Source organism: Alexandromys fortis, unplaced genomic scaffold (genome assembly GCF_014885135.2).
Source record: "Alexandromys fortis isolate MF-2015 unplaced genomic scaffold, M_Fortis_MF-2015_v1.1 scaffold_128, whole genome shotgun sequence".
Taxonomy (NCBI): domain Eukaryota; kingdom Metazoa; phylum Chordata; class Mammalia; order Rodentia; family Cricetidae; genus Alexandromys; species Alexandromys fortis.
In genome coordinates, this window is record NW_026068012.1 from 2,382,450 (window position 1) to 2,402,410 (window position 19,961).

Here is a 19,961-nt window from a genome sequence, read left to right on the forward strand (position 1 = left end):
TTTAAACAAAAATACATATCTAAGCAGGTTATAAGAGAATAATATCCTACACATGGCCACATGACCCCAGAACAACTTACTTACATGATACCATGAGCCTCCCTTCTGAGAATTCTCTTACATATTAGTGACTGAACAGTGTTAGTCAACAGAGGGAAGAAAGAGGCAGTGGGCTGAACCTCGCTGATGTCACTCTCCTTTGACAAGCCCACACCCATGTTCTCAGGTTTGTCTTTGTTCCACTGAACCCAAATACTTAAAAATCACGTAGTGAACTCTAGAAATTATCAACACAAATTAAGCTAATATAGAGAACAGAATTCATGGGATACTTTTCTGACTGACGTGATGAACGCTGCTTTAAACTGAGGGAAAAGCATCAAGTGTTATCTTACCAACACTAAACGAGGAGCACAGCATCTGAACACCAGGTCTCGGCTTTTCTGTGAACTTCAGGGGGCGTGGACTTTAAAAGAGATAAAGAGATGATATGCTTTTAGAATACATGCTAACATATTTAATCAGAGCACTGGGGAGTTTTATCTATCACTACTAAATATGCATGATGTGTGTACATTGAGTGCACACATGCCATGGCACACCACCAGAGGCAAAGGGACAGTTGTCAGGAGTAAACACCATGGGCTCTGGGAATGTAACTCAAGTCATCAGATTTCCACAGCAAGAGCTATTACCCCACGAGCCATCTCGGTGGCCCTAAAATATTGCCTTAAACATAGCCTAGTTAACATTACTATCATCTCCTTGTGGTTGGGGATACAGCTAGTATCTACATAGCTAGTAGACTACCTACCTGCTTGCCTAAACAAGTTTGGATTTGGTCAACATAAAAATGGGACAAACCCAAGTGTACCATATCAACATATTTCTATGCTGATACAACTTCAATGAAAGGCTTTTCGAGTCTTTAGTTCATGTACAACAAAACACATCTCAATATTAATCTTTAATTTTTATCAAAAAATACTTAAGTTGGGGCTGGGGTATATTATAAATTCAGATATACCAACATAGCGACTGTTATGGGATAATGCCTTTGTACACTGTAAAAAAAAATTGTCACTCATATTGGTTTAATAAAATGTTGATTGGCCAGTAGCCAGGCAGGAAGTATAGGCAGGGCAACCATACTAAGAATTCTGGGAAGGGCTGGAGAGATGGCTCAGTGGTTAAGAGCATTGCCTGTTCTTCCAAAGGTCCTGAGTTCAATTCCCAGCAACCACATGGTGGCTCACAACCATCTGTAATGAGGTCTGGTGCCCTCTTCTGGCCTGCAGACATACACACAGANAGCAAGCCTAGCTAACCTTGCTCTACCACCAACAATCAACCTAGTCGGAGAACTAGTAATTACAATCTCCACATTCTCCTGGTCAAGCCCATCTAAAAGAATTCTGGGAAGAGGAACTGCAGAGAGCCAGTCAAAGCCAGATGCAGAGGAGGCAAGGTGAGAATGCTTTACTGAGAAAAAGTACCAAGTCACGTGGGCTAAACAAAGACAAAAATTATGGGTTAATTTAAATTGTAAGAGCTAGTTGATAATAAGCCTGAGCTAACAGGCCAAACAGTTTTTAATTAATATACACCTCTATGTGTTTCTTTGGGACTGAAGGGTTACAGGACCACGCTGGACAGAAACTTTTGTCTACAAGCAACAATAACAACAACAATAACAAAATATGTGTGTACATGTGTATAAAATCTCTCAGGCTAGAGAGATGGGTTCAGTGGTTAAGAGCACTAGTTGCTCTTCCAGAGGTCCTGGGTTCAATTCCCAACACCCCCATCATGGCTCACAGCCATCTATAATGGGGGTTTGACCCCCTCTTCTGGCCTAAAGATGTACATGCAGATAGAACACTTATATATAAAATAAATCTTAGAAACATATTAACGCCTGCATTGATATATTATTATATATAATATATATCATATATTATATAATTTTATTTTTAATATTATGGCTCAGAGGTTAAGAGCACTGACTGCTCTTCCAGAGGACCTGAGTTCAATTCCCAGCAACCACATGGTGGTTCACAACCATCTGTAAGAGATTTGGTGTCCTCTTCTGACCTACAGGCGTACATGCCAGAACACTGTATACGTAATAAATAAGTAAATCTTTTTTTAAAAAGTTTTGCTTCTTTTTCCTTTTCTCAAGTTAGAGTTTCTCTGTGTAGCCCTAGCTGTCCTGGTTGGAACTCACTTTGTAGACCAGGATGGTATTGAACTCAGAGACCCACCTATACAGATCCACCTGTCTTTGTAGCCACTGCTCTCTAACAGCAAAGTCCCTGAGCCCAATGCTCCTGTCAACGCTTCTGAGTACACTCCTAACTCTCTGTCTTTTCTAAATTATCTGTTGTTTGATTTTGCTTACAAATGTGAGCAATGAAAAAGTTAAGCTTTCCTGTTCCAGTGAAGCTGATACAGTGACAAACTAAGCTCAGGAGAGTATTTTCCTTTTATACTGTCCCCATCACATTAAAACATCATGTAAGTCACTCACCTGAATTTCAAGGACTCCAAATCCCACTGCCAAAAGCAAACAGTGCCGTCAGCACCAGTGGAGACCATGTATCTCTGAGGTCCTTTGGCCATTGGGCTAAACTGAAAGTCAACAACACACATGAGTCTCTGTCTATCGCCCCTTAGTTACAGCTTAGCAGGTCCCACGTTCACACCAGCTGACATGCTGATGAGGGTGATGTCAGCACAGTGACAACTCTAAGAGTGCACACTAACTCACATGGGGGGGGGGGGGCGGCAGGGATCTATCCTGAAAGTCACTCTGTAGACCAGGCTGGCCTGAAACTCAGAGATTTGCCTGCCTCTCTGCCCCCCACAAAGTATTGGGATTCCAGTCATCACTGCCAGGCTAGTACAAGACATCTTAAATGTGGGAAACTATAGGTGGTACAGGAGATGGGGTCATGCTTGAGAATATAATACATTTCAAACTCATCAGTGACTTACACACCTTACAAAATAAAACTAAAGAAAACAAAGTGCTACTGTAGCATCTGCTTAAGAAAGACATTTGTGGGCCAGCAGCTAAGGAAGGCAGAGGCAGGCAGATCTCTTGTGAGTTCAAGGACAGTCTGGTCTACAGAGCAAGTTCCAGGACAGCCAGAGCTGTTATATATAGATATCATCTCTCAAAAACAAGCAAACAATTTTTTTTTACTCAAGTCATATATATGTGTTCTGCAGCAAAGCTCCCTCCAGACACACATTTTACTCCACTCTAGCCTGCCAACTCCTGCCTGGACTAAGACACTGATTTCTGACACTTCTATGGCAAGTGCTGCTGTCACAGGGTCTCTACTTAAGTCACTGTTTCTGATTTAGAGTAATCCTCCTGTCTCGGCCACTTGAATACTGGTATTGGCAAGCACTGCCCACCACACCACCTAATCTGTACTTTCTATTATTTAATCTGTTATATGTGCATAATCCACACATTTTAATATTTACTCTGTATGTGCATAATCCACACTTTATTTATTTGTTTAAGATTTCTGCCTCCTCCCCGCCACCACCTCCCAGTTCCCTACCCCTCCCCTGATCAAGACCCCCTCCCTCATCAGCCCGAAGAGCAATCAGGGTTCCCTGCCCTGTGGGAAGTCCAAGGACCACCCACCTCCATCCAGGTCTAGTAAGGTGAGCATCCAAACTGCCTAGGCTCCCCCAAAGCCAGTACGTCCAAATCAGGAGCAGAAGGAGAGAGAGCACGAGCAAGGAACTCAGGACTGCGAGGGGTGCACCCACACACTGAGACAATGGGGATGTTCTATCGGGAACTCACCAAGGCCAGCTGGCCTGGGTCTGAAAAAGCATGGGATAAAACCGGACTTGCTGAACATAGTGGACAATGAGGACTACTGAGAACTCAAGAACAATGGCAAAGGGTTTTTGATCCTAATCCACACACTTTATAAAAGTGTTTTTTGCTTCATTCTGTGCTTCCCCTGGAGGAATGTCAATTACAATAGAGTAGCTAACTTAGTCAAAACCTACCTCTTACGCTATCTCTTCTCTTCTCTTCTCTTCTGACCTTTCAACTCACTAATTCTTTCTTCAATTTCTTCTTGTGTCCATATTCTGTTAAATTTATCCACTGCATTCCTTTTGAGAGTTGGAGTTCTGATTTTTTTAAGAAACAGATCCTGCTATACAGCCCAGGCTTGCTTTGAACACATGACTCTCCCGCTGGAGATTAAAGGCCTGAGTCACTAAACTGAGCTTCAGCCACTGGGTTCTTAAAAGTCAGTTAAGGATTTTAATTGTAGAGCTTGCTTCTGCGCTTCTGGCTCACTGGTGGATTGATTCTACTTATTCATACTGGCTAACTGTATTTAAGCACAAGCAGTCCCAACTCAGACCTGTAGATCTCCATTCTGTCTTATTTACCACTGCGTTTCTCCTGTCCAGTAAAGCTCAGCTCTTATTATTTAATTTGCATTTTTCTTTAATATTCCTTTTTTATGCCTTATGTTTGCTTGTCTCTAAATGAAGCAACTTATGCCTTTAGCCTGCACCATATTGGTGATTCCTCATTCAGGACAACAGATCATTTGAAACTGGGCTTCGGTTTCTGGGCAGGTAAATTTGGTTCTGGATCATCTTTATTTCTAGGATGGAACTCTTCTGGTTACAACAGGGCCATTCTTATCTTTAAAACCCTCTACAACAGACCCTAGTTTTTATTCCCTTCCTCCCTTAACCCATGATTCCTGTCATACATCCTGCTCAACACCCCAGGTAAGCCCCTTTAAAGCACCAAACACCTCTTAGTACAAGTTCCTTCTCTGGGCTTTCCTTATTCATCTCATAGTGACAACTCCATTGCCCACGACAAAGCCTCACCTGTCTCATCTGTGTGGTGCTTCTACAAGTCTTGGGGGCTGGAGGAGTAGCTCAGCAGTGAAGAGCACTAATTGCTTTCTCAGATTCTGGGTTCAATTTCCAGCACCCATAGGCAGCTCACAACTGTCTGAACTGCAGTACTCTACTGGTGTGCAGAAATACATGCAGGCAAAACAACCACACTCATAAAATTTTAAAAAAATCTTTAAAATAAAAAGAAGTCCAGGAAACTTTGAACATTCCATTCCTAGAGAATACTCTGCCTCTGGTGGTAACTACACCTTAATACTTATATTTTTCAGGATGTAAATTATATTAAATGAAAATAGACTATTTGGAGTTCTTTAAAAGGCAAATACTAAAACCTGTCATTATTCTCAGCTAAAACAGGCTTGTCATCCTTTGTGTTCTGATCCTCTACCTAATCTTCCTATAGGCAACACCATAAACAATGCCTTTAATATCAACACAAACAGGCAGGACTCAGTTATATGCCAGCCAGGGCTATACCAAGTGCCTAAATACTGGTCGTAATCTCAACAAACTGAATGATGCTGTCACTGAATTTTAAGGATCCTCTTAAAGGATCAATAACAGGAAGCACAGAACTCAAGGAAACCACGAGCCCAGCCCAGTGCTCTGGTAGGAGGTACAGTCAGTCCCGAGCCTGCCCAGCAGACTGCAAGCAAATGTGGCCAGCCCCACGTAACTAACAGAATGGCTCCAGGCAAAGCTAGCACTCCTCCGCGCTCCAGCACTGCTCAAATGTATTTTATCAAAGAGCACAGGCTCCTCCATAGCCGCTCTACTTCCTGGAGGTCCATCAGAACATAATAACTATGACACATGCTAGTTTTTATTCATTTTTAAGTGGAAAAGACTTCTCGGGGTGAGGAATGTATTTCAGCTGGCAGAGTACTTGCCAGATGTACCTGAAGTCTGTGCTTCTAGTGCTAGTAATTCAATAGGTGTAGCAATACACACCTGTAATTCCAGTTCTGGAAGGAAGTAGAGGCTGGGGATTATAAAGTCAAGGTCACCCTTGGTAACAAACCAGGTTGAAGATCAACCAAAGCAACAGGAGATTGTCTCAAAACTTTAAAAAAAAAAGTTTTTCCAAAAAATAATCTATTGCCTAGAAATAATGGGCGCCTAAAAACCTTAATGAATTTCAACTTGAAACATTATCTTCACATGAGAATGAACAGCTTTATTATACATCATGGCACATGGGTAGAGACTCAGTTCTTTCCTTCCAGGGCTCAAACTCAGGTTATCAGACGTGGCAGAAATTGCCTTTACGCACTGAGCCATCTCTCCAGGCCAAGAATAACATTTCAAGCGTATGTGTGAAAACAGCAGAAGCATCAAGTCACTCTTATCACAGAACTCTACACCAAAGCTGCATAAGAAAATGGAACCCTCCCTGCACATTTAACCAAATCTTAACGGCAACAACATGTAGTTAAAAGCCTCATAAACCTAACAATTTAACTCAACCTAAGAAATGTGAGTTAAAGAGGAATAATAATAATCAGAGGTTGGGTGTAATGCGCACACCTTTGCTCTCAGCACTCAAGAGGCAAAGGCAAGTGGGTATCTGAGTTCCAGGACAGCCAGGGCTACACACAGAAACGGCCTCAAAAACAGAAAACAGCAACATTTCCAGTTCCTGCTGAGCCGATGGTCCTAAGGCAGCAATCAATGGGTTCTAACAGGACAGCAGCAGCTCTGACAGGACAGCTGATATTTCCAGGCCCTGCAGGTCGATTCATGAACACCAAAGAGTACCATTGCTCTGAGACAGCCAACTCCACAGGAGCAGGTACAGCGACCTCTGCGGATCCAGGCATGAGTCTGGGACCTACCAGAGACCTCTGCAGGTCTGGGCGAGAGTCTGGGACCAGGGAGTAGACCTGAGCCAGGACCACTATAGGATTCATCACCAGAGTCACAGCCCCAACAACACAAACTAGAGGAAAAAGATGTGTAGACAAGGTAAGAACACTCGCAACACCACAAAGAGCAACACAACACCAGTAAAATCTAGTGATTCTCTAACAGCAAGACTTAAACAACCAAATACAGATGAAGCAGAAGAAAATGAACTAAAAAATAACTTTAGGAGAATGTCCGAATGTTTGAAATTCTTAAAGAGGAAATGAGAAATTTCCAAATTAAAAAAGAGGAAAAGATAAACAAAAAATTGGAAGACATCAACAAATCCCTTAGAAAAAACAAGAAAAAGCAATCAAACATATAAAAGAAACTATTCAAGACTTGAAAACTGAAATAGAGACAATAAAGAAAATAAAAGCCAAGGGAAGTTTAGAAACAGAAATCATGAGAAACGATCAGGAACCACAAACGCGAGCATGAACAGCAGACTACCGGAGACGGAAAGGACAATCCCAAGCACTGAAGACACCATAGAGGAAATGGATTCATCATGAGGTCAAAGAAAACATTAAATCTAACAAAAGCTTAAGTAACTCAAAATATCCAGGAAATATGGGATAACATGAAAAGACCAAACCTAAGAATAACAGGAATAGAAGGAGGTCAACTCAAAAACACAGAAAATATATTTAACAAAATCACAGAAGAAAACTTTCCCAACCTAAAGACAAACATGCCTATGAAGATACAAGAACCTTACAGAACACCAAAATAGACTGGATTAAAAAAATAGTCCCCTCACTACATAATAATCAAAACACTAAACATACAGAATAAAGAAAGAATTTTAAGAGCTAAAAGGAAAAAGGCCAAGTAACATATAAAGGCAGACCTATCAGAATTACACCTGACTTCTCATTAGAAACAATGAAAGCCAGAAAGTCGTGGTCAAGCCTTATGCAGACATTAAGAGATCACTGATGCCAGATCAGACTACTCTACCCAGCAAAACTTTCAATCACCAGAGAAGGACAAAACAAGATATTCCATGACAGAACCAGATTTAAATAATACCTAGCCACAAACCCAGTACAAACACAGTACTAGATGGAAAACTCCAACCCAAGGAAGTTGACCACATCCGCATAAACACAGACAATAGATGATCTCACAGCAACAATTCCCAAAGAAGAGAAAAACACAAAAATTAACATCACCAATGATGAAAACTAAATTAACAGGAGACAGCAATCACTGGTCATTAATATCCCTCAATATAAATGGACTCAATTCACCTATAAAAAGACACAGGCTAACAGATTGGATACGAAAACAGAACCCATCCTGCTGCACACAAGAAACACACCTCAACCTCAAAGACAGACATCACCTCACAATAAAAGGTTAGGAAAAAAATTTCCAATCAAATGGACCTAAGAAACAAGCTGCTATAGCTATCCTAATATCTAACAAAATAGGTTCAAACTAAAATCAAAAGAGACAAAGAAGGTCATTTCATATTAGTCACAGGAAAAATCCATCAAGAGAAAATCTCAATACTGAACATCTATGCCCCAAATACAAGGTTACCCTCATATGTAAAAAAAACATTTCTAAAGTTTAAAACATACATTAAACCCCACACACTAATAGTGGGAGACTTCAACACTCACTCTCACCACGGGACAGGTCAGTCAGACAAAAAAACTAACAAAGAAATAAAGAGAATTAACAAGTTATGACTCAAATGGACTTAACAGACATCTATAGAATATTCCATCCAAACATAAAATATACCTTGTTCTCAGCACCTCATGGAACCTTCTCAAAAATTGACCACATACTCGGTAACAAAACAAACCTCAACAAATTAAAAAAAAAAAATGGAGTAACCCCATGTATCTTATCAGATCACCATGGCTTAAAACTAGAATACAACAGCAACACTAATTTCAGAAAGCCCACAAACACATGAAAATTAAAAAATGCTCACCTGAATCATCAATGGGTCAAGGAAGAAATAAAGGGAGAAATTAAAGACTTCCTAAAATTCAATGAAAATGACCTCCCAACAGACCCAAATTTATGGGACACAATGAAAGCAGTGTTAAGAGGAAAGTTCATAGCACTAAATGCCTACATAAAGAAAAATCCCACACTAGTGAATTAACAGAGCATTTGAAAACTTTAGAACAAAAGAAAACTCACCCATACGAACTAGACAGCAAGAAATAATCAAATTGAGACCTGAAATCAACAAAATAGAAACAAAGAAAACAATACAAAGAATCAATGAGACAAAGAGTTGGTTCTTAAAGAAAAATCAACAAAATAGACAAACCTTTATCCAAACTAACCAAAAGGCAGAGATAGAATATCCAAATTTACAAAATCAGAAATGAAAAGGGGAACATAACAGACATGGAGAAAATACAGAGAATCATCAGGTCATATTTTGAAAACCTGTACTCCACAAAATTGAAAAACTTAAAGAAAATTGATAACTTTCTGGATTAATATCAGTTACCAAAATTAGATCAAGACCAGATGAGCAAATTAAACAGACCTATAACTGCTGAAGAAATAGAAACAGTCATCAAAAGTCTCCCAACCAAAAAAAGCCCAGGACCAGATGGTTTCAGCTCAGAATTCTACAAGATTTTCAAAGAACAAATACCAATACTCCTCAAATTGTTTCACACAATAGAAACAGAGGGAACAATGCCAAACACTTTTTATGAGGCTACAATTACCCTGATATCCAAACCACATAAAGACATTACTAAGAAGGAGAATTACAGACCAATCTCACTCATGAACATTGATGCAAAAATACTAAAAAAAATTCTGGCAAATCGTATACAAGAACACATCAGAACCATAATCCATGATCAAGTCAGCTTCATCCCAGAGAATAAACGTTCAACATACAAAAATCTGTCAACATAATCCACCATATAAACAAACTGAAAAAAAACACAATCATTTCATTAGATGCTGAAAAAGCCTTCAATAAATTATAACATCCCTTGATGATAAAGGTCTTGGAGACAGTAGGGATACAAGGAACATACCTAAACATAATAAAGCCAATATACAGCAAGTCAACATCCAACATCAAACTAAATGGAGAGAAACTCACAGCAATTCCACTGAAATCAGGAACAAGACAAGGTTGTCTACTCTCTCCATATCTGTTCAAAATGGTTCTTGTGGTCCTGCCAGAGCAATAAGACACCAAAAGGAGATCAAGGGGATACAAATCGGAAAGGAAGAAGTCAAACTCTCAACTATTTGCTGATGATATGATAGTTTACATAAGCAATCCTAAAAAATCTACCAAGGAACTTCTACAACTCAAACACTTTCAGTAATGTAGCAGAATACAAGATTAAATCAAAAAGATCAGTAGCCCTCTTTTACACAGATGATGCTGTAATAAGAAGCGGCGGGGCTGTGTCCCCGGCACCCGGCCGCTCGCATGGCTTATACCCAGAAATAATTACACGGAAACTGTATTCTTTTAAACACTGCTTGGCCCATTAGTTCCAGCCTCTTATTGGCTAGCTCTTACATATTGATCTAACCAATTCTAATAATCTGTGTAGCCCATGAGGTGGCTTACCAGGGAAGATCTTAACCTGTGGCTGTGTCGGGAGTGAGAATCATGGCGACTGCCTGACTCTGCTTCTTTCTCCCAGCATTCTGTTTACTCCGCCTATCTAAATTCTACCCTATCAGAGGCCAAGCAGTTTCTTTATTACTTAACCAATGAAACAAAAGATAGAAAGATGACCTTCCTCCAAGATGATAAATAGGCTGAGAAAGAAATTAAGAGAAACAACACCCTTCACAATAGCCACAAATAGCATAAAATATCTCAGAGTAACTCTAACCAAACAAGTGGAAGACTTGTATGACAAAAACTGTAAATCTTTGAAGAAAGAAATTGAAGAAGACACCAGAAAGTGGAAAGATCTCCCATTCTCTTGGGTAGGTAGAATGAAAATGGCAATGTTACCAAAAAACAATCTACAGATGCAACACAAATCCCATCAAAATCTCAGCAAAATTCTTCACAGACCTTGAAAGAATGGTATTCAACTTCATATGGAAAAGCAAAAAACACAGGATAGCCAAAACAATTCTGTACACTAAAGAAACTTCCGGAGGCATCACAATCCCTGACTTCAAACTCTACTACAGAGCTACAGCCTGGTATTGGCATAAGAACAGACAGGAGGACCAATGGAACCAAATCGAAGACCTGGACATTAATCCACACAACTATGAACACTTCATTTTTGACAAAGTAAAAAATATCAAATGGAAAAAAGAAAGCATATTTAACAAATGGTGCTGGCATAATTGGATATCAACATGTAGAAGAATGAAAATAGATCCATATCTACCACCATGCACAAAACTCAAACCCAAATGGATCAAAGACCTCAACATAAAGCCTCATAGAAGAGAAAGTGAGAAGTACACTTGAATGCATTGGCACAGGAGACCACTTCCTAAATATAACCCCAGCAGCACAGACACTGAGAGAAACAATAAATGAGACCTCCTGAAACTGAAAAGCTTCTGTAAAGCAAAGGACATGGTCAACAAGACAAAACAACAGCCTACAGAATGGGAAAAGATCTTCACTAACCCCACATCAGCCAGAGGTCTAATCTCCAAAATATACAAAGAACTCAAGAAATTGGACACCAAAAGATCACATAATCCAATAAAAAAAATGGAGTACTGGCCTAAATGAAGAACTCTCAACAGAGGAATCTAAAATGGCTGAGACACCTAAAGAAATGCTCAACATTCACAGTCAGAGAAATGCAAATTAAACAACTCTGAGATTCTGTCTTAAACCTGTAAGAATGACCAAGATCAAAAACACTGATGACAATGTATGCTGGAGACGTTGTGGGGTAAAAGGGAACACACCTGCATTGCTGGTGGAAATGCAAACTGGTATAGCCCCTTTGGGTATCAGTGTGGCGATTTCTCAGAAAAATTAGGAAACAACCTTAAGACCCAGCAATATCACTTTTGGGTATACATCGAAGGATGCTCAATCGTGCCACAAGGACATGGGTTCATAGCAGCTTTGTTTGTCATAGCCAGAACCTGAAAACAACCTCAATGCCCCTTGGCCGAAGAATGGATAAGGAAAATGGGGTACATTTACACTTGCAACACTACACAGCAGAAAAAGATTATAGCATCTTGAAATTTTCAGGAAAATGGATGGAGCTAGAAAACATCATATTGAGTGAGATAACCCAGACCCAGGAAGACAAATATCATATATATTTGTCTCATATACTCACTCATAAGTGGTTTTTAAACATATAGCAAAGAAAACCAGCCTATAAATCACAATCCCAGAGAACCTAGACAACAAAGAGGACCCTAAGAGAGACATGCATGGACCTAATCTACATGAGTACTAGAAAAAAACAAGATCTCCTGAGTAAATTAGGAACATGGGACCATGGGAGAAGGTTGAAGGGGAGGGGCGAGGCGGGGAGGGGAGCAGAGAAAAACGTAGACCTCAAAACAATCTATTTTAAAAAAAAAAAGTAAATTAAAATAAAAGTTAAGCTGACAGGCCACAGAGACCCACTACATTTTTCTACACTTCATGTATATATTTAAAAACAACTTCCCACTTATTGTAGGAAGATTTTATCTAATTTAATCAACTCATCAAAATGCACCAGAAAAATAACCCATTGCCAGTTTGTAACAGGCTTTCATGCAATTCAACCATAAGCTTCAAAGCGGTCAGTACATCACTCTGAAAGCTCTGCATCCTTACACATTATTCTTCCATAATCTGTAGAAAGACATTATCAGCTGAGCTGGAGATAGCTCAGCTGTCAAGCGCTCTCAGTGACTCAGCGCTCTTACACAGACATGGGTTCAATTCTCAGTACACACACAGCAGCTCACAAGCAACCCCCTGATGGCCTCTCAGGTTTCTGCACACACAATGGTGCAGATGTAGATGCAAGCCAAACACGCACACACAAAATAAAAATCAATTTTAAAAAAGAAACAATCAAGTTTTTAAAACATCATATAATCACATCACCTTACTATTTCATTCCAAAAGTTAAACTGTGGTGTCAGTGGGCTAGAAGTTACCTGCAAAGATGTAATTGACCCCGTGTGTCCTTGCAGCACAGCAACTGGGGCACAGGTCCTCAAGCACCACACCCTGATGATCTTATCACAGCTTCCTGCTGCAATCAGTGTGTTCTCGTAGTTCACAGCCATGTCTGAAATTTCTGCAGAATGGCCTCTTAATGTAGACAACAAGCGGCCATTATGTGTTGACCAAATCTTTACCAAACAATCATCTGACCCCTAAGAAAAAGCAACACCCCAATACAAATGTTAACACAGCATCCACGAAACTGAGACAGGAATGATACCACCCTTATTAACTATTATTCCTCTCCTTTCCAGCCAAATACTGTAATTACTACTGCTATCACCAGAACACACAGACTTAGCATTTCTCTCCAAAGCAGAAAGCTTACACAAAATCTATGAGTCAGATTCTCCCATATACTACTGTGTTCACAAAGTTCTCTCCCAAGAATGTAGTGGGCCCAACCCTAAGTTCCCACTCCCCAATACCAGTTACAGGAGCAAGTTAGTTCATCAAGCTACAAATCAAAGTTGGGACAGACCTAAATTCCTGGGACCAGACTACACACCGTAGTGGGGAAAGCACGCTCTTTTGAAATAAACAAGCCTCAAATTTACAATCTCAAACCAGATACTGTTCAATCAACACAGCTGAGTATGTTTTTAATCCACTTAAAAAATTATTTTAGTCTTTAAAAATATTGGAAGTCATACTCTTAATTTTCAAATAACCCCTTGAATACAGAAATGAATATAATGAATTAGTGACTGATTAATCCATGTAAGTATGAGTCATCACCTATGGGATTTCCTGAGAGTAAGAGGGAGCTTTTTACTGATAACGTAGGATTAATCTCAATGTAACTTAATTCCTTTAGTCTCAAATGTCCTAGAAGAGGAAGTTTTAGTTATGTACTTTCTATTATTTGAAAACAAAGATTGCATGGCAACAGAGCTAGAGAGAGCACCGTTATTCTGAAGCCGGCCTCAACTCATCATCACCTCCCAGGAGTTATACAGGACCCTCCACTCTCAACACAGCCCAGACCTGACTGTGTTGCTCAATCACTTGAAGTAATACTTAAGAAACTACAAAATTTTAGACCCTGCACCACATCTCCATGATCAAAATGTCTGTGGATGGGACGTAAGAGCCTCTCCATGCCCCTTGTCAAGGATGCTACAGCACTCCAGGCAGTACCAAATTGAGTAAGACGTTCACTCACTGTAAAGATTCTATGTCCTGTCCTATCAAATGCTACACAGTACACAGCAGACAGATGTCCGAGAATCCTCCTGTGCATCTTTATATGCTGGTACATAGTTCCTGGGAACGCTGTGCTAAAAGTGGAACACCCTGTGAGCTGTTTTCCTCGATGTATCTCCACTAGGAAATAAAAACAACGGAAATGGTTAAGGGGGAGCCAGCATGTAAAATTAAAAAAGATCCCAAAACAATTTCCAGAGTTTGAGAAATCCAAATGACTCACACTTTGTCCTAATTCTACTGTACTATAACAGAACCATTTTTAGTTACTTTAAGTCAACAAGGAATTTAAAATGTGGTACTTTTTGCTACTGTGATCACACTATACCAGGACTTCCACTGCATCTATAAAGTCTCACAGGCCAACCGCACTCACCAAGACTTGGTGGGGAGCCATAATTCACGGGCATTTCAGGAGGTCTTCCTCTGTGAAGAGCAGCAAAGGCAGAGCCCTTCCACACTGTGTGCCTGCAGTCTTTAAAATGAAGTTTAGATACACATAAAATCTTGAAAGTTAATCCAAAGAGAGATCTTATAGAATACTTACGTACATTGTAATAAACTGTTTATTCAAAGTTTTACCAACTACTGTACTTTAACAGAAAAGCCTGCAGGTTTATTGTGCTATTCTGGAGACAGCTCAGATACAGCAGCAGTAACACTGACAGCACAGCACTTTACAGTCCACCAAGTGCTTTCCACATACATCAGCTCATGGCGTCCTCACAACAACCCTGTGAGGTAGGTGTTCCCACTGAGGCTCAAAGGCTCCAGGACCTTTAGAGAGATCCACTGCAGATGAGTAGTGAGAGGGATGGATACCAAGTTAGCTGTTTATTTTTCAATGCAAAATACCATACAACATTTAAAATGAGCAGTCTTATCACAACTGACCCCAATTTTCAAAAGGAGAATTTCTAAACATCTTTGACTTGACTCATTCAGTTTAAGATTCATTCGGCCAGTACTATTACCTTGAACTCATCAGGAAGAATTAGCGAGTTCAAGTTAACTCAGCTTCCCACATTAGGGTGGAAGGCAGCTCTCCAGAGAAGAGCACATACAGTGTGTGAGTGAGCCTTCTAAAGCCACATCCCACCCAGGTCTGAAGAAGACACAAAAGTACACAGGCCGACACAGGCCTCGTGCCCCACTCTTGCTGAGCTACAAAGAGCTGCTTCACAGCTGCAAACACAGGAGCGGCACCGTACTGAACCACCTCCACTGAGCCCGGGTGCCCACACTAACAGAAGGCATCCTCTGGCACTAGCACAAAACACAAGCAGAAATAGGGTCCCTCACTGAAGTCTTGTCTAAGTCTGCCAGTCCTCACACAAGTCTCATCACAAAACAACATTGAGCTTGAGCTTGACACAAGGAAAAAGAAAATGTGCTACCCAAGCAACTGCTGTAAAACAACTAGTGATGGAAATAATTACAAAGTGAACAGGATGCTGAAAAGGAGGATGGGACAGTTTTCTGATTAGAGCCACAGTGGCACGATTATAGGGCACTAAGAAACAACTAAGGCTGGCAAGCTGGTCTGGCATGAAACCAAGAAGCAGGGTACTCTTTCTCAGTCAAGCTTTGTCCTAGTGGAGCATCTAAGAGGTAGCATTACATCAGCTTGTAACAAAATAATCACAATGAAATTCAAGTCTGCTGAGATCAGAACCAACACACTTGCCATTAGCAGTTTAGCCACATATATACATAGAGCATATCACACACAGGTACTTAGTCTAAGTCAATTATACGAAGCTAACAGAAAAAGTGTAGCAATTCCAAACATTTTGCTAGCACATAACTTAGCAAAAGAAAAAAATTGTTAGTAAAAAATAAAAGGAATCATGCAAGTTTACATTTTTGTGCATGTTTTTCAAGCTGCTACCATTTTTTAAGTCACTTCTCCTTATTACAAAGGACTTTCAGAATCTAAATATCAAAAGTAATAATTCTAGTATTTAAAGAGTTTATTAGACACATACAATTACATCCATTGAAGTTATGAGAGCTACAAAACGGAAAAATTAAGAACTAACATTGATAAAAAACCCTCAAACACATCTTAAATTCAGGCTTTTAGCTTAACATCTATGTCTTTATCAATTCTGAAATGCAGAAGGACCCATTAAACACATGATAAAATTCAAAGATCTACACTAATTGCAGAGAATTTAAAGTCCATGGCATTAGATACATTGTTACCTTCCACAACGCTTACACAACTTCACAATTATAACAGAGCTACTAATACAAAGCAGAACACTTCTTCAAATTAAGGTACCTTTTGCTGTACGTAGCAAAGACTGCCTTCCCGCACCAAGCAAAGAAGTGACTCTTGAAATACTGGGTGGGATTTCTTTATCCAGCATCGGGCCGATGCGCTGGCAGATCTGTAACAGGTGATCAGGAGCCACATGCTTATTGGACAAGACCTGGTTGGAAAGGTAGGTTTTAATAACAGCACCGTATATAGGGATACGCAATACGCAAACTTTTTTTTTTTTTTAATTCATGGTAGTCTGTTAAACGTGAAGATCACAGTGAAAACTACAGAACATAGTAAGAAAAAGTAGACACTTTATACAGGAAACTCTCTGTAGACTCATTCTATAAAGGTACAAACGCTACTCAGTGCAGAAAACATTTCCCCCATAACTGGTGCTGGAACGACGACGCACACAATTTCTCAAAATCAATCAACTTTCAATGTCTACTTCTGTTGTGCTTACACATGGGCTTCCTCAGCATCTCAACACTGACCATGTTAGAACAAAACGTAAACAGCAGACAGGACATCATATAATACAACTTACTTTGTAAGTTACAGCTATAGAAACAGAAAAGAAATCCTTTGTTGGGGGGGTGGGGGGTCAGAGATTTGTAAGGACACCAGAACAAATCAAAGAGAAAACTGCTATTCTTAAGTGTTTCTCTCAAATGGCACTGTTGAGTGAGTCAAGAAGTCACAAAGCAAAAGAAATACTGCACACATCTGATGAGAAACTTGCATCTAGAACAGATGAGAAAGGCCAGAGTTCTCAGCAGTACCCAACAACACACTCAAACACTACCCGGCACTCCCGTCAGAACCCAATTCTGAGCCAAGAACGTGAACCCGGTGGCAAACGGGCGTAAAGACAGCAGAGAGCAGAGCAGTGGCACCAGCATCAAGCGGACGAGCCTGGCTACCATTGAAGACTGGCCATGGCGAGGCGGAGAAACTAGTCCAGCACTTGGGAGGCAGAGGCAGAATGCTCGTCTCTGCTATTCAGTTCAAGATCACCTTGAGCTATACGACACCCCATCTCTAAGAACAGACAAGAAAATAAAAAATAAAAAGAACAGGAAGCAACGTCTGACAGGTATATAGGTACTAGAGCTTTTGGAAACAGTTCTGCCACTCCACTTTTAAGTAACAGTACACATACTCATAAATAGGCACATGCATGTTTTTGAAGATATCTGTGTATAACCACTTTGCCTGCACGTCTGTCTGTGGAGTCAGACTGCCCTAGAACTGGAGGGAAGGACAACTGAAGTCAGCATGTGGATGATGGGAACCAAACCCCAGTCCTTTGCAAAATCATCAGGCACTCTCAGACATTGAGTCATCTCTCCAGGCCCTATGAGTGCTAACGACTTCAATTATTTAAAAATCAATTTCCAGCAACAAGTTAATAAGTAAATATGCTATACAATACTATTATAATATGTAGCAATAAAAAGAAATTATTAAGCCAATCACAGTAGCTCCGAACTATATAATTCCATTGCTTGGAAGGCAGAGGCAGGCAGAACTCAAGTTCAAGGTCAACTTGGTCTGCATATCAAGTTCCAGGCCAGGGTTAGAGTTGACTGTTTTTAAAATCAGAACAGAAGATGGCCCCACATGTCTGCACATGTAGACAGCGCTAATTAGATTCAGCAAAGCATTAAAAAGAAGGAAAGAAATGATGACAGTAATAAGGGGAAGCAATGGAGAGGGAAATCGAGGGAGCTGGGACAATGTACACACGCATTCAAGTATCAAAGGACAAAGAAACTCAAATTATGTAATACAACAATTGTGCTTAAGAAGACTGCAGTCAGAAAACATCAGAAAATGCATGAAGGGTACCAGGAGAACTCTTCACTGTTCATTATGGTGACAACACTTAGATTTTACACTTGGAGTAAGAAAATTAGACAGAATGTTAATTACACCTCATTAAGGACAAGAGCAAGCACAAAGAGAACTGGAGTTTTTAACTCATGAAATTACACACTGATAAAAGACATGAATGCATCTGGAATAAAAATAAATGCTGCCTGCCTAGGGTTTCTTTTTTTATTTCTAAGACAGCTTCCCTTTGTATCCCTCCCTGGCAGGCCTGGAACTTGTTAGCCCAATCAGGCTGGCTTTGAACTTGCATCAGTCCTGCACCTTAGCCTCCAGGGTGCTCGGATTCTAAGTGTAAACCACCCCAATCAACTTCACTCTCACTGCCTATCTCAACTGGAATGACAAATGCCACTGGGCAGGATAAACCCACTCAGGCAGGCACTACTGTGACATCAACGTTTTCAAACTCTGGGACACACTCCTCCAGAGAAACCCTGACATGTGTGATTACAGATCTACACTGACCTCAACTATTAATCAGCTGGAACCTCCAGCTCATTCCTGTTTGATCCAGAAAGCCCCATTCCTCTCAGAAGTCTCTTAACAAAGATATCAAAAAGCCCAGCAGTCCAAGACCCCACCTAAACATCCCAGCTTTTGTCCATACTTGTGGACAGGTCATCACTCCTTGCCTACAGGTATATAAGCTCCCTGATTTAGTTTGGGAGTCTGACCCCTCTTGCCTCCATCTCTGGAGCTGGAGAACTCACCCGGGAGTTGCTTTGCTCAAATAAACCTGTTCTTTTACTTTTTCAATTCGGTCTGGTGTGGCTTACTGCATCAGCAGACAAACCTATTATAAGGGTACAAAAAACCTATTAGTTAACAGACTTCTGCTCTTAACTGTCCTGGAACTCACTCTGTAGACCAGGTTGGCCTCAAAAGCACTGAGATCAACCTGCCTCTGCCTCCCGAGTGCTGGGATTAAAGGTGTGCACAACTACCACCCAGCCAGGTAGCACACACCTTTAATCCCAGCACTTAGGTAGCAGAGGAAGGCAGGAGGCCAGCCTAAGCTATAGTGAGATCTTCTCAAAACACACACACACACCAATGACGACAAATCAGAACCTAAACAGACTCCAGTAAAACAAGTCAAAGATATTTCAGAAAATGATTCTCAATAGTCAGCAATAAACTTGGCAGTCATGCAATAGACTTGTGTAAATCGTAAATCTGCTTCAGAGACTGTAGATTTGGTTTACTTGCTTGGGGTGGGTATTGTTTTTTAGATCTGGAGAATAACCCAGAGCTTCATACATGAACGGGAAGCAATCTACGACCAAGCTCCATCACTAGTAAGTACCATGATGATGCAATGATGTAAGTTTTGGTTTTGAGACAGGGTTATGCTATGAATACAAGTCTAGGTTGCCTCCACTTGAGATCCCATGATCCCATGCCTCAGCTGTCTGAGGTGCGAGTGCAGGCACCTGCCTCTCTTCTCAGATGTGTAATTTCACATGTCCCTAAGAAGCTAGCTAGATTAAGGAGCTGAAGAAATGAAGACCAGCCCCTACTTCTCTCACGGCCACTACACTGAGAATATATAGAAACCAAACACTCTCAAAG

The 19,961-nt window shown here is 40.4% G+C and overlaps 1 protein-coding gene across 4 annotated transcripts in view; it reads right to left on the reverse strand.

The window, feature by feature from the left end:
- Positions 1–19,961, reverse strand: part of Brwd1 (bromodomain and WD repeat domain containing 1) — a 79,883-nt gene that overhangs the window by 50,114 nt on the left and 9,808 nt on the right. For all 4 annotated transcript variants that reach the window (XM_050162064.1, XM_050162063.1, XM_050162062.1 and 1 more), the window contains exons 5-10: positions 16,509–16,659; positions 14,598–14,696; positions 14,181–14,341; positions 12,946–13,167; positions 2,531–2,631; positions 396–466 (exon numbers count right to left, since the gene is read on the reverse strand). In XM_050162064.1, coding sequence (XP_050018021.1) covers positions 396–466; positions 2,531–2,631; positions 12,946–13,167; positions 14,181–14,341; positions 14,598–14,696; positions 16,509–16,659 — 805 coding nt within the window. The remainder of the gene's footprint in view (positions 1–395; positions 467–2,530; positions 2,632–12,945; positions 13,168–14,180; positions 14,342–14,597; positions 14,697–16,508; positions 16,660–19,961) is intronic.